Source organism: Nipponia nippon, unplaced genomic scaffold (assembly GCF_047370975.1).
Source record: "Nipponia nippon isolate SJK-2023a ecotype South Korea unplaced genomic scaffold, ASM4737097v1 scaffold_5, whole genome shotgun sequence".
In the NCBI taxonomy this organism is placed as follows: Eukaryota; Metazoa; Chordata; class Aves; order Pelecaniformes; family Threskiornithidae; genus Nipponia; species Nipponia nippon.
This window is the reverse complement of record NW_028262369.1, coordinates 42,769,662-42,785,339: the sequence shown is the minus strand read 5'-3', so window position 1 is coordinate 42,785,339 and position 15,678 is coordinate 42,769,662. Positions and strand designations below refer to the sequence as shown.

The window sequence follows — 15,678 nt, the reverse complement described above, 5'->3', positions numbered from 1 at the left end:
TCCTTCTGTTTTCCCCTTTGACATGCCTCTTCATTAGAGATGGTTCTGCATCAGAGAAATTCAGAAAAAACACATGCTGCACTTTTCTATTTCAGACCATTTTAGCATAGTTAGTTATGCTGAGCATTAGACTGTGACCACAGTTCCCATAGTGAGTACTAATGTATTTGGGCATGTTCCAGCAGACCTGCTTTACAAATAAAGTGTCTGCAGCATAATAATCTGAGAATGTTTCCTGTACTCTCAGCCTCAAGGTTTAAGGCATTTGGGAATGTATGTTTTCCTTGAAATATAGGATTCAGTGTTCAGGCCTGCTTAGTTGAAGTGAATGTTACCCCATTTGAAGTCACGTGTATTGAATCATATTTGTACGCAGTTGCAGTCATTCAACCCTGACAATTTCAGAATGTGTTTATTTCAAATCTGCTTTCCTTTCAACATGCTGACAGATGTATATTGGGGCAGGGAGGAAAGGCCTTCTTGGTCACCTCTGAAAGATTCTGAAGAGGAAGTAAGTACCTAGTTCTGAAATCACAGGACATAAAAAAAGAGATTCACAATACCTAGACACCTACAAAAGCCTTGGTGGGCATTTAGAGCCTAATCACAGCGAGGACTCTGAGCAAAGAAGAATTGATCCCTCTTTCCTGTTTAAGAAGAGCTGGAAACATCTTCAGTTCCCAGTTGAAACTAACAAGGATTTATGTTTGGGGGTTTAACTATACTGTGCCTAAGAAAAAATACTATGTTGCCATATGCTAGCTAGGGACAGCACAATTTTATTGCTGATGTACATCCTCTCCTGAGCTTCAAAACCACCACTGCTACCACAGGTGCCTTTATTAACTGAAGGTTCTCTCCTGATGATTCTGATCAGTGTCTCTGCATTTGCCCTCCAGACTAATGGAAAGAAGAGTCTGGCCACGTGTCCAAATAACTTCTCATTAATCAATTGCAAAGTACCTTCCAACAATACTTTATATCAAAATGAGTATTTAAATGGGATTAAAAATGTGTAGATCTCGTTCTGGGACCTGTAAAATAAAGGAGCAGGTAGAAGCATCCTGCAGAGTATAGAAGCAATCCGTTCCAATATGTTTTTTTTTAAAAAAATTCATGCATGCCAATTCCCTTTCTCATGGTAACCTTCCCAGTCAACAGGTGCATTCCTAGGAGTCCTTTTCATTTAGGTATGTCACCATAGAGGCTAAAAAGCTTTACTTCACCTATTGCCATCAAGTATGTGATGAAAATAAAATTCTAGAAGAGAAGAAATACATACCTTGACCCTTCAAACTCCCTAGAAAATAAGATACTCTAAAATATACATAGAACCCAAAGAAAGAAATAGACTACAAGATGTAAGTAGTCCCTTTTCCTAATCTCCCTATAAAGGGCAGAATAATCTAATTTTAGCGCTAGCAAGGTCTTTAAATCCAAGTATTATTCTGCACTAAATTAGAATTCCCAGCCTAGAAACTGCAGACAATTTCTTTGTCATCTGAAATAGCAGACCAGAATTCAGACGTTGCCGGGTGTAAGGTTTTATGCTTTCTTAGCTTCACTCTTTATCAGTCTAATCTAGGTGGTGCAAAAAACAGATACAACCTAGCACATAATTTTAACCCCATCATAAACTAGTATCTTGCGTTCCCATACTCTCAGTGTTAGATATCTTCATTACATCACATCTGCATAACTGACTTCTAATATGCACAATATAACTTAGTTATTATTCTGTAAGGAGACTGAAAACATTAAGAAGTTCCTCTCAGAGACATATTTTTTTGCCATTCTATTGAAAAGAGACTTAATATCAAAGAGATTGTGACTCCCAGTGCTCAACAAGAAATTAGACATTTTCATGTCTCCTGGAGGTCAAAATAAGCTTTGTACTATTGCAAAAATAATCTGCAATTTCATGAAAACTAATCCAAATAATAAGCATTCCATTTAAAAATAGATTGTTAGATGATGCTTTAAAGGTTGACTTTTTCTGCACAAATCTCATTGAAAGGTCTAATATTTTTAATTGTGAAAAAATATTTTTCATTTTGATTCATGTTTATATGGGAATCTATTTTAAATATTGTGAAACATTACAAATGAGCTTTCAATAAATGGCAGTATTAAGTCTGTTATAGATGTGCAGATCTGAGTCTTTGAGAGGTAAACAAATAATGATCGTGCTGAATGGAAAAGACTCGTGAATAATGCTACATTCTCTATGGGGAAATGTAGAAATGCTTCATAGACATTGATCTTGCAAATAGGGTTGTCTCTATATTTGCTTTTAATCTCATTCCAGATGCCATAATCACTAACTTTTCCTGTTGGATGTTTGTTTGTTGCAGGGTCCTCCAGGTCCACCAGGTCTCCAGGGTCCTGTTGGTGCCCCTGGTATAGCTGTAAGTAGCTTATTCAGAGCAAACCTCAATCTTGCCATAACTCATCTGATACTTAGAAGTTCTTTGAACTTCATGCTCCTTACTCAGAAATATATTTCAAATCACTATTAACAGTTCTATCATTGTCCTCTTACATGCAGTTGTTTATTGTAAACAAGCCTGCATAGGTGTTATTTTATTTCAGATTTACAGCAGGGCAATAATTTGAAGGAATCATTAAAAATTAAATTAGTTTAAATTAGTGTAAATAGTGAATGGGGCCCATCCTTTCAGTGAACTTGTTTGATGGTTTGTGTGACAGTGGTAAAATCAGCTTGGTTCCAGATGCATTTAAAAGAGAGTATCTCTTTTTAAAATCCACCTGATACTAGGTGGATTGATTTTTGTTTTTATTTAGAAGGCTTTGAATTCTTCTACCATGAAGACTGGTAGTACTATATGCTACTCATATTTACTAATATGTAGGTATTCAACAGCTAGAACGTTTATGCATGTGTGAAAAATAAGAGGTATTCACGGAAAATTTTTTGTGAGATATGCAGTATTATTTGACCTACATTAAACCAGAGCATATGTTGGCATTCTATTTGTATAACGGATTTCATTCAATCAAGGTGGTGCACATGATTTGTAAAGACATTAGGAGTGATTCTGAGCCCCCTTGTAGTTGTTCTCCAGTGATTTCAGTGGAGCTTTTTCTGTTATTATCAGACCTGTGATATTTTTGCTTTTTGCTGTTTCCAAACAGGGAGGTGATGGGGAGCCAGGCCCAAGAGGTCAGCAAGGGATGTTTGGGCAAAAAGGTGATGAAGGTCCTCGAGGCTTCCCTGGCCCTCCAGGGCCCATTGGCTTACAGGTAAAGTCCTTTATTATTTTACCCTCCACCTGCAAGAACCTTGATTTCTGTGTCAGAAACTGAATGAGTATTGTCTTCTATTAAATAAATTATAGCATCAGTTAATAAGAACTGAAAGATCCCATATTCATAGAGTTCATGTATTAATAGCAGATTTAATGCTGAAGGAGATTAGTAAGATGCTCTGAAACTGAACTCCTGGCTACCATAGGCTTTAGAATTTCATTCAGTAACTTATTCTTTTATAGAGTCCAACAATTTCTGTTTTAACAAGAGCACTTCTTTTTACTGGAGATACACATTTTAAATAAAAGATTCAACCTGGAGGAGTATTTAACACGTCCTAGTCATTTACTGTATTTTCACAATAGGTTTTGGCACCATAGTGTGTTTCTCAGTGACACCATCACAGACACTACTTGTGTTCTGAAAGATCAGCAGAACTCCATGATGCTTATACACTACTGCCATCATTGGCAGGTTCCTATAGTTTCATGTTTCTTCCTCTTAAGATTGTTGTTTTATGAGTCAAAAAACACAAAGCTAGCATACAGTAAATAGTAGGCTTCTCACTGCTGCATCCAGAGAATTACAGTTGAAAAATCCTGCTTTTTCAAAAATCTAATTTGCTTAAATATAGCAAAACAAAGAACAAGACATTTAGGACCTTTGATTCATTTCCATGTAATTAACATTAAAGGACAGTGCACTTTGAAACTATTTCTAATCTATGCATGAAGCTGTAATATGAATCATATATACTCTCTTTTAAAAAATGGAAAATTATACCAATAGTGTTTGAATATATGTCTCCTTTCTATCCACCATGCGTGAACTGATTCAGCTCTTTTGCTAAGCCGAACCTTAACCTGTACCTATCATTTATCGTCTGGTACATAATGCAGTTCACAAAACTTACAAGGAAGTTTATAAAATATTGCAAACCTCCATGGAAGATAAACTTCATTACTGCACCAACACGTCTTGTGTAGATTCATATTGCCTTTGAAAATGAAAACTTCTTTATTTTCAGAAACAGTAACTCAGAAAAAAATTACTCCTAAATTTTATTATGAATTGTTAAATTTTTTACTATTTTAAAGAGAGTGAAATAAAATTATCCCTGTTATTTTTCTCAGATCTAGGGCACTGTTTCAATTTATGTTTTTCAATAAAGTCCACCTTCACCTTTTAAAATTAATGAGCACTAAGCTACAGAAATATAAACATCAATTAGGTTGAGACTTATGCAAATGAAATATTTCAAATGAGGAGTTTTAGTTCTCTGATTAAGATTTTAATTTGAATATGTTTGTCCATAGACCGAGATCCCATATATGCTAATGGTATTGAAGTACCATTGAGAAATGAGGAGTTTCTTTTATTCAGTAATGCAGTTCTCGTGGTAATTATAAACTGTTGGGGAGTAACAACTTCCTTTCTCTGTCTTATATTTAATATTCCATGGTAACTATATCACACTTACTCCAGTTAAATTCTACTGATATTACTTACATTGGACATGTATTTTTGTTCATAAAAGTGAACATTGGTAATTTTGAATATTTATTACCTTAATTGTGAATTTCCTTGCTATTTATTTTTGATAATATTTTTAAAAATAAGGAAGTTTCTAACAAAAGGAGTTGAAAGCAAAGAAAACCTGAAAAACTCTATGAGCCTAAGTTATCTTATAGTCAATTTATGGCAATTTTACTTAAATTTTGAAATATTAAATGACAAACACCTCAATTACTTCTTGCCAAAAAGAACTGAAAGGACTCCCAAAATACCGTGTCCAATAATGCATGAAATACTGATTCAGTGACATCAGTTGGAGTTTTTCAATGTTGAAATAGGAGTTTACTGAATGGCTTTGGAATTTCTTTTCAATGATAGAAAGATCAAGTAAATGTTTAATTGCCTTGAAATTTCATAAATACCTCCTCTGCAAGCAGCTGAATGAGCTTTAGGTTTATCACGACCATGAATCATAATGGATAAGGCATTCAACATTTTAACCTAAATGTCTTTTTGTGTTCACTGGGTAGAACGTAATAGACTGTTGGCAACTGGAAGATCTAGTTTATTTGAGGTGGGATTCATCTCTTTAAAGACTAGTCATCTAGTCCAAGTCTAGGCTTCTGCTCTAATCGCTCTTTAGAACAATTAGCTACAAAATTGTTATTTAAAACACCTCCCAGTGAAGGAAAAAGTTAAAATCAATTCAGATTTAATTTGTTGAACTATTATAAGGTTACAAAAAGTAAACATGAAGGTAGAAAGTAATAAAACTACCTGTTATCATAACCCTGGCATCACTACTCAGCATGTACTAATCAATACATGTTACTGAAGATAGTATTATCAGCTATGGGCTTCCATTTCAATAGAATACAGTCTAGTATTTTTAAAATAAGCAAGGCTTATATAGAAAAACCACTGTGTCACCACATAAACTAAAGCTGGCTTTTTTTCATGCTGATTATCTAATAGTTAACAGGCTTTCACAACCACCACAACGCACTGACAGATCAGCCAAGTTTTCGCAGTAGTAGACAGGAAAGACATAATATTTTTAGAAAAGGTATAGCTCTGAATTTTGAGAAGTCTTTCTACTGTTCAGATTGTGTCAAAGTAGGAGGGCAGCTGAGGGATGGGTATAGCGTTGGCTACATTTATAGTTCTTACTTTTTTATACAGCTTTATAGCAAAGATGGCAAACTGTGCTTTCCAATCTGGTTAGCTATAGTTTGATACATACTTTGAAAGTAGCAGAACCCAGGAGAGTGAGAACCAGATCTTAATGTAATGTAAATCAATGTAATGCTATTGACTCCAGATCCAGGGGTTCTGCTTTTTATAGAAGCCAAGCTTTGACCCTATATTTAGGAATGCCCAGCTTAGTAGTGATAGTGCTTCTAGCTGGGGTATCATTATACCAGATATCAGTATTAGCATCAGCTACAGTTTCCTTCTCTTGGTGTTTGTTACTAGTCAAACTTGGACACTTTACTTCTAAGGATATGTTTGCATAACCCAATGCAATGCCTCTCAGCAGGATTTATTACCTCCACTGGACACCTTATTAAAGCAGTTATACAGCTTCCAGTACTCAGGTAGCTTAGACATCTTTGCATACCACTTCATTGTGCTGCACTGATCATGTTTTCTTTGCATATATATGTATCATACCATAAAGCAAATTATCCAAATGCTCACCGAGGTCTGGATAATGATGGCAGTATTTTTAAAGTCAGCCACCCTAGCATTTCTGTGTCCATTTTTTTTTTCAAACATTTTCTACCTCACCTGGTTTAAACATCCAAGGATTACCTATACATTTGCTGCAATACAAAAAACCCTCCTTTTTTTTTTTTGTTTCAATGCAAATAGGTTTTGTTTTCCTTGTTCCCCCCCAAGTTTCCAAGTTTCACATGCAGATCTGATTTATGTTGTTTCATTTTGATTTATAACTCAGCATTCCAGGTACCCTACTAATAGTTTTCTTTACTCTTCCATGCGTTTTAGGGTCTGCCTGGCCCACCAGGTGAAAAGGGTGAAAATGGTGATGTGGGCCCAATGGTAAGACTTCTTCCCCATTGGTCACTCTGGGGGCCATAAATATCATCCATGTATTGTCTTTTATCTGTAGCTCACAATTTGATAAGCTACTGCTGAATTTGGTGCCTGATTATGAAACATTTTGTGTAATATAAACTCTCTCTGGGCTTTACTTTGCTTTCCCACATCGATCTCCTCCTCTTTAATATCAAGATTTATGTAACTCAAGAAAATACTCCAAAGAGTAGGTAGCAAAGCAGATGCAGTGTGTGTCTGAGACAGGACAGTGGCAAGCAGGTTCAGGAAGGAAAGAGAAAAATGAGACACCATTGCACCAGAGAGTTTGGAGCTGCTTTTCTGAAATTCAGGGCATTGTACCCTAGCTTCACATAATTGCAGGCCAGAAGATGGTAAACACTACTTGGCTAGGTTTACTCTGTTTCTCTGGCTAATCTTGAGACTACATTTTCCAACTGTTTATACTGTTGACAGAATGCCTTCTGGGGTGGTCCTGACTGAAGTGCAAGCTATCTACATGATACATTTGCCTCCAAGACCCTTTGCCAAGCCTGGGTGCTTTATTATTGCCCATCTGTAGGCACCATGGTGCAGTACTGTCACATGGCTCTTACCAGACAGATAAACTACTGCAGGGTCTTTGCACAGTGGAAGGGGTATGCAGGTAACCTGCAGGGAAAACACAATGCAGGAAACCAATCCTCAGGAGTCCTAAGCATCAGATCATTTCCAGCTCAGGTACTGTATAACATAGCCTGGATCCCCTGTCACCTTGTGAACTCATGCAACGGGCAGCAATCTGGCCCTGCTGTTTCTGTAGCACTGCGAAGATTAAAAGTCCTCTACAGATTGAGTATATTATTTTTCATTGCCCAAAAAAGCCACACTGGACTTATTCTTTATGACTGTAACTATATCAATTGTCTCTTTGATACAGGGTCCACCTGGCCCTCCAGGTCCAAGAGGTCCCCAGGGTCCTAATGGAGCTGATGTAAGAATTAACCTATTTTTTTTCTCTCAGTACTTCAGTAATAAGCACTATATTTGGGCTAACTATATTTGGGCTAACTAACATCTTTTATCATTGTAGGGTCCTCAAGGCCCCCCAGGCTCAATCGGCTCTGTTGGAGGTGTTGGTGAAAAGGTGAGTATTGATAATATCCTCCTAGAAAGAGAAAACATTGGAATAGGAATATGAATATACATTTAGAGTCTTCTTGGGAGCTATATAGATATATTACAGTTTCCAAATGTCCTTCATTGACCTAGTAATTGTTAACAGTGATCTAGCTATACTCCTAATGGCTGAGTTACCGTGGTTGGTCTTTTTATTTTACATTTTACATTACAAAAATATTTAACAATCAGAGGAAAGACCTTTGGAGCAGAAGAGGTAGTTTTCAGGTGAAGGATTAAAGTAAGGTTGTGGTGATTTCTTTAACTACATAGCTTGATGCCTACAGTAACATTATTGGCTTCAAGTGTTTTTCATTTTATACTGCTCTAGCTTAGAATATCATATAGCCTTCTGTCTGGAATGTTAAGAATATAAGCTATTATCTAATGTATCAGTGGTAAACATATCTGTGAGGTGAAGCAGACTGGAAGCATCAATATGTATCTATCCCTCATACAGATAGATACAGTTCCAGTAAACTCAAAAGAGTGAGGATGATTTGTGCTGGTTGAAAACCTGACTTAAGACTGATGCTATATGACATTCATTCATTAACATTATTTTCATTTCTATTTTCAGTTCTCTATTCAGAAAATTTCCTATCAGTATATGGGGTGGTTTTTTTTTTAAATTTCATGTCTTACCCAAAGAACATGTCAGATAATATCTTCCTTTTTTCTTAAAGGAAAAATATTGTATGCAATAGACGTAATGACTTTTTTTGTGTGATTTATTTGAATCACCAGTATAAGCTATTACAAAATGCTGAGCAAGCACAAAATTCAAGAGAGTCTCTTGAAATTCCTATTTATGTTTATTTTAAGAAGTTAGATGACCTCAGCTGTATCATGCATGTAAGCCTAAAAGCATTTTGCTGTAACGTTACAGATTTAATATGAATTTTTTCTTTAACTTTGGATTTGGAAAGAAGATTTTGAAAGGAGTATAAGGTGAAGGAAAAAGAATAGAAATATATTCCAAGCCACTGTATAAATAACTTCTTGAGAAACTATGTCAATTGCTCTTGAGTATTTAAATATTTGCCAAAGAATATCATATATATTCAACGAAACACTGATGTCAATGAATCGTAGAAAAGACATCCCTAGGAATGTCAATACTGGTAGTTTTTCAGAAAGCTCACAGTATTGATAACGTTTCAGAATGTGAAGCAAGTTTTCCCTTTTTCTTCCTGTTCCATCAGATAATTACATGCACAGGTACCTTTTCCCTCATTTTCCTCATACACCATTACTGAACTTCAGCACTTCAGAAGTCTTTAACTTCTACTCCCTTTCGTTTATCCACATATTCTCTTTGACGCATATTGACACATATTCTCTTTAGGTACAAACCCATCAGATCTATGAATTTACAAATAATGACTCAAGTACCAGGTCAATCAAAATCACTTATATTTGTCATGATCCTTTTCTTGATCACTGTCCAAAAGCACGTCACTCTGCTTCACAGAGCTTTTAGGTATTCTTTCTTTTCACAAGATGAGGAAGTTGCCATTGTTTTCCCAGGATGATTTCTTTGAACAATAATAAAAAAAAAAAAAAAAAAGAAAATCTGCAGTTCATCCTACAGTATCTCACAAGCTTCTTGTTCCTCTGTGGTAACAAAAGATCTTTCTTATGATGCTCTTTGATATTGTTGACATCTACCATAAAATTTTGGTTATGTGTCCGGTTTTTTTCACTAAAATGTCTTTTCTTTAAATAACCCTTCACTTATATTAGGGCCATCTCAAAAGGAATCACGAACTCCTTGTTAGTATGACCAAACTATTCTTTTAATAGAATCTTCAGATGTTTCATGATTTTTTCTACATGCCCATCAAATAAAACACACAGCAGTGCTCTGGGATGTGGTGAAGAGAGTACTAGAATAATGTAATATAATATATGGCTTGAAGGAGAAATATCCTACATTGTCTCCCTTCTTTGTCTTTTGAGATCAAAGGGTACTGAGCCGAAGCAGATGAAAATATTAACTTTATACTGTGTTTTTTTCATGGTAGCACTGTCATGTCTTTAGCTGACAGTGCTTCATTGCATTCCCTGATTCTTAGGATGTGGCTCTGAGCATCAACACATCTCTTGGTAGCAATGGCATTCTTGTATCTTCAATGTTTTTTACCCATAATCGTATAAGACATACAAAACACGATGCCCTCTTGCGTGACTGCATTATTAACAAGGATATTCCCTCTAATCTCCCAATTTTGTGACACTGTTCCTCCAGCCTATCTTAAAAGAGAGCTTGGCATCATGGATTTGTCTTTTTCTCTCTGGGAAGAGTACCAAAAACATGTCTGAATGTAAGAGCTGGTAGAGATGGCAAAAAAAGTTATTGGAAAAAACAAAGTCTGTATGTCAGCGGAATACAGAAAAAAAATGGGCACTGTGGGAAGAAAAATTCTTCCTGTGACTGCTAGGGTACTGAGAAAAATGTTTATTATGAGAACACTACATCGAGGGTAGCACCCATTATATTCACTGCTTTAAAAAAAAAAACAAAAACCACCTTGTATAATATTGTAGCCCATTGAAGTCAATAGGAATTTTACCATTGGTTTCAATCACCTCTTTAATTTTTACTGTTTCATGATCAAATTATATTCCACTCATTTTGTAAAAACATTGACTTATATTGAACTCCTTACTCTTTTGTCTCTCCCTGTGACTCTTCTATGTGATTTAGACTCCCTATTTGTGATAATCAGCCCACCAAATTTAATTCAAGAACATGAAATTCAGACTGTTTATCACTGGTTGTCATTTTTATTTCCTCTTGCTTATTTCCCATATTCTCTGCGTTCACACAGAGAAGCTTCCCAGTAAATTATTTTAGAAGTTTTTATTTCTTCTAATTACTTTCCTCCTCCTTCTCAAGTTTTAGTACATGCCAGTTTTTCTCCTACATAGGACACCTTCCTTCTTAATTTCAGTTCCATTTAATGAGTTCTGCAAGCTTAGAAATCACAAAGAGTTGTTTTGTCAGGAGGAGTTCCCGCCATGGGAGGACAGTTCATGCTTTTTAAACAAAACATGGATTTTCTCTTTTCCTTTTCTTCCCACATATTTTTCCCCCAATGTTGTTCTTACTACATCAGCACGTGTTGGCCTCTGCATCCCTTTCAGAAAAGACATATCATACTACAGATAATGCAATGCAGTGCTGATTGTAGAGTGTGGAAAAACATTTTGGCGTCCTCCCTGTCGCTGTTGGGGAGTGAAATAGATTTGTTCACTTTCATATTTGAATGGTTAGACTAGGGGATATTTTGTCATTAATACTGGGGTTTTAAAGCCCCCTTATCTTCTGGCAAATTATAAACAATTTTTGTCACAGTGCCATGTATTTTTAACTAGCTCATTGTTTCCTAGGCTGTACCCACAAAGGCCTGAATGTTCAAAGACATCTGCAGTACAAATGTGCATGTAACCTTGCGTTATTAATACCTGTAGCCTCCATGGAGCGGTCTAGAAGTCTTGAGACTTACACTCAGCCAGAAGCACTTAAATCCAGCTTCCACGCAGAGATTGTTCTCTTTGTTATGCTTATAATTAAGAAAAAGTGGAAAAACAAAATGTACCAACACATGCTTATCTCTAATTTGGTATCAAAGGCCTAACATGCAGATATTCTAAGTACCCAGTAAGTTGCTTATGACTTCTCAAAATGGAGCCTTAGATGTTTTACAACATCTAAGAATTTGCAGTGCAGAGAGGAAACAGACCAAGTAACATTAACCTCACACTTCTTTTCCACAAAGCCTAATAAAATAAATTTGCCTTTCTAATTTAGGCTTATCTGTGATAACTGCACTGAGTACTGTGCCATTCTTCCATGCTTTCTCCCTTCCACAGCGTGTGTTAAACTGGCAGCGTCAAAGAGTAATGCAAAATGAATGTCTGCAGAATCTAAGCATTCTTTCTGTAGCCTCTCAGAATTTAAATCTGTTTTACTATATGAAAAAGTCTGATGTTAGAAAACCACTACACTCATCTGGGTTTATACTCCTTCCTATTATATCACTTTAAAATAATTTTTAAAATAGTACACTAATAAGGAGTCCAACAAAATAAACAAGTGAAACCAATAGTTTACATGCTTAATCAGTCATTGATTTATACTGCAGATGGAAGTGAGAGGACAAAATCAATTGAGTATTCTGGCCATAAGTTTTAAAACATGTCTGATAAGTTTGCACAGACATGTTTATGTGTGCATATCATTTTTCCACACACCTGTGGGCAGACAGTTGCTAAGGTACTTAATGAAGATGTGTCTATGACAGTATGCTACCTGAACATCTGTCCTAACAAATTACTTTTAATAACTTTACAGGACTTACTGACTGTGATCTCTGCTCATCCTTCTCCTTCTCTCCAACATGCATGTAAACATAAGCCCTCCCAGAAAATATAGCACAGCTTTAGAATTTCTCTCTTGATTAAGTTTATCTCTCCACAGAACCATAATACATAGAACACAGTCACGTATGCATACGTATGTGAAAAGGGCTTGTCTTCTCGAGTCACAATTTTTCTCTTTTTTCTATTTTTTGAGGTTGGCAAAAAGGAGCAAAAGTGTAACTGAACCCTTTTCACAACCCAGTCAGTTGCAAAGCTGCCTCTCATTCTTACAAAATAAATCACCATGTCCCAGAATTTAACCAAAACGTGGCAGCCTTCCATCCACTAGCTCTCTGTCTCCACGCTTTGAATGGACAGTTCTCTAGAACTGGTCATAATAAGGAAAACAAGGGACTTTTAAACTACTGTCCTTAGCCCGATACAAATCATTCTGCTTGCTTAATCCAAGGAGGTTTTCAGAATTAAACATATCCATGAAATGACGTGACTCTGTAGTTTAGAATTTCTGTCTTTTCTTGTTGAAATTCTGTCAGATGAAAGCTTTGCCTAAGAAAAACCACACTAACTTTTAAAAGATCTGACCTGATAACAAAAGAGGAAAAGAATTCCAGAGGTGGAATAAATCTATTATTAGATCATAAAATCTATTTCCCAAAAGAGCATGAGATATTTCCCATGGAGAAGGTGGATTGGATTCTGAATTAATACCATCCTTACCAAAAATGCAAAGAAAGACAAGGGCAAACAATAGCCTACAGATTGCATAGTTTTTAGTAGCTATAAATATGCACACTCTAAATATGTATCAGCTACTATTTTCTCTATGAAAATATTTTTTAACTCTCTTAACAGCCGTCTAACACAAGTACAACCTTCCATAGCACCTAATATTTGGAATATAAAAATCAGTGTCAGAAAAAAGCAAGGACTGCATAGAGGGAAGAGTCACATTTTTTAATAGAGCAATGATTTAGAAGTAGTACTGTGTGATGAAACTTTAACCGGTCTCGTCTTTCAGAGATGCCCTTTAAAGGGAACATCTTGACATTTTCTAGACCTTCCAATTTTGCTGTCTTCCACACTGCTGCTTACTGGGGAGTTACTATGCACAGAGCTCATATACGCTGCCTGCATCTGCCAATTTCAACATGCGTGCTGTGGCAGGGACCCCGAGATCCCAGGGGCACGGTGTTCCCCTGTTGTCCCCAAGTATAGCTCAATATGTCAGAGAGAGCCCATCTTTTCTCTTGTTGCATGATATCATAAAATGAAAATGTGTTTGTCCACGGGAAGGGTAAAGGGTGGATTACAAATCAAATGCGAATCATCATAAATTACAGAATCATTTGGCAGAAAGGCAGAAAAAGAACTTACTCTCTGAGAAGCTTAGAAGGGGATTATACTGGCACAGGTACTTGTCAGGCAAGACTTGGCACAATCAGTGTTCTTATGTCACTCAGTTAGTTAGTCCTGCAATGGGGACACCTGTTGAAAGGGTCTATATTGTGGACTCTGTTAGATATAATATATCTACTAACTTGAATAACATCAATATGTTTGCTAATTCCAGACCTCATTCTCTGTTGCTGCATAAATCTAATTTGATTGATAGTAGGCATGGACAAAAATACAATATTAATGATGCTGCAGATTCAGTAAACCCTGTGCAGAGGATAAGGAAATGAAGAAGATTATGAATTTTCCTACAAAACGTACTTAATGCTTATTGACCTGAAGTATCCACTAGACTTCTTTTTAAAAATAATGAATGCTGTATCACAGAAGGAAATGAATATTAAGTACTGAGGGATCACTAATTTTTAAGATTACTGGAAATTTAAGTATGTCTAATAAAACATACCACAGTTTCTAAAGGCAAATTCAACCTTTAGAAGTGCCCTTTCTAAAGGACATTTTAGTATTGCTCCTAGAATTGTGGTAATCTGTTAATTACCCTATTCTGGAATTCAGTTGGGTACTCGGATCTTCTTCCATTCATCTAATGTAAGATTTACATTGGGCCCAGTTCTGGACCCAGTGAGGTCATCGTGCTGCCATTAGCTTCTAGAAAAAAATTCAGTATGTACACCATAAGATTTGTTTAAAATTCATTTTTTATGATTTATACTTTTATACTGTCCATGTGGAAATGACAGACATGCATGTTGTATTAATTGAATTGTCATAGACTGAAGAGGGTTGTGTGGGTCATACAGGATATGAAGGATACAAAAATTTATTCCCAATCTGTGTTTGAGTTCAGTAGAGGAGATGGGGTAAAATGCCTTTTCAGCACTGAAGTACTCTTGTTTATAGGCATAATTATTGGCAGGGTTAATTTGGTTTGGAAAAGAATATATAGGGCGGGGGGGAAATCCCCCTGTTAGCAGTTACATTGAGAAATCCTTTGGAGTAAAAATACATAGCTCTTATCTCAGCACTCCATGACAATCACAAAGCAGCTTCTGTTATCCTTTCACAGATTTGTGTGTCTGTGATGCTAATAGCTAAATATTCTACTAACAGAGTAGTTTTCTAAAAAGGTTTATTTATCAGACCACTGAGCTAGAAAATAATCAGTCATAATAAACTTTAAAAGGAACAGTTGCAAAGACAGTCTTTGAGCCAATATTATCTATTAGCTGAAAAAGAGACTGAATTAAGTTAAACATTCACTTAATGGTGTATAATCTTTGACTTGCACACATTTTCTTCATATGGCGTTGTCCTGAAAGCCATCTGCTTTACTAAACAATTTCCATCACCAGCAAATACATAGCATACACCTTTGTGGCCCATGGTGAAACTTTTACTAACTGTTATGCTATTATTTTATCCTTATGTTTTTCTTTATGTAATTTTTTTATTCTAACAGTAGCTATAGCAATAGAATCTTCACTCCATTGACATTCATTTCCAATTAGTATTCTCTTATTTGTAGAAACTTGCTTCCAGGCAAAATGTATCTTCTAGAGAAAAAAAATCATACACAGTCAATATACTTCTTTGGTTTTTCTGTGACTAGAAAGAAAAAGACAAACAGGAAATTTGCAATATATGGGATAATAAAGGGGAAGATCTTCCAAAGCCCAAAGGGAAGGTTAGTCTCCCTGGCTCACTAAAAGCTTAGTTTGATATAGTGTCTCTAAAATTTCAGAGTCCAGTTCTGCAAAACCATATGTAACTCAACCCCCTTTAGGTAGACCAAATAAAAGACAGTTTCTGTAAGCTGTTCACATGAATAAGCATGAGAAGAATATGTAATAA

At 35.9% G+C, this 15,678-nt stretch overlaps 1 protein-coding gene across 2 annotated transcripts in view; it reads left to right on the top strand.

Annotated features, from left to right (window-relative positions):
- The window catches only part of COL11A1 (collagen type XI alpha 1 chain), a 163,418-nt gene that overhangs the window by 121,737 nt on the left and 26,003 nt on the right, over positions 1-15,678 (top strand). For both annotated transcript variants that reach the window (XM_009468296.2, XM_087731724.1), the window contains 5 exons: positions 2,355-2,408; positions 3,157-3,264; positions 6,796-6,849; positions 7,784-7,837; positions 7,937-7,990. In XM_009468296.2, coding sequence (XP_009466571.2) covers positions 2,355-2,408; positions 3,157-3,264; positions 6,796-6,849; positions 7,784-7,837; positions 7,937-7,990 — 324 coding nt within the window. The remainder of the gene's footprint in view (positions 1-2,354; positions 2,409-3,156; positions 3,265-6,795; positions 6,850-7,783; positions 7,838-7,936; positions 7,991-15,678) is intronic.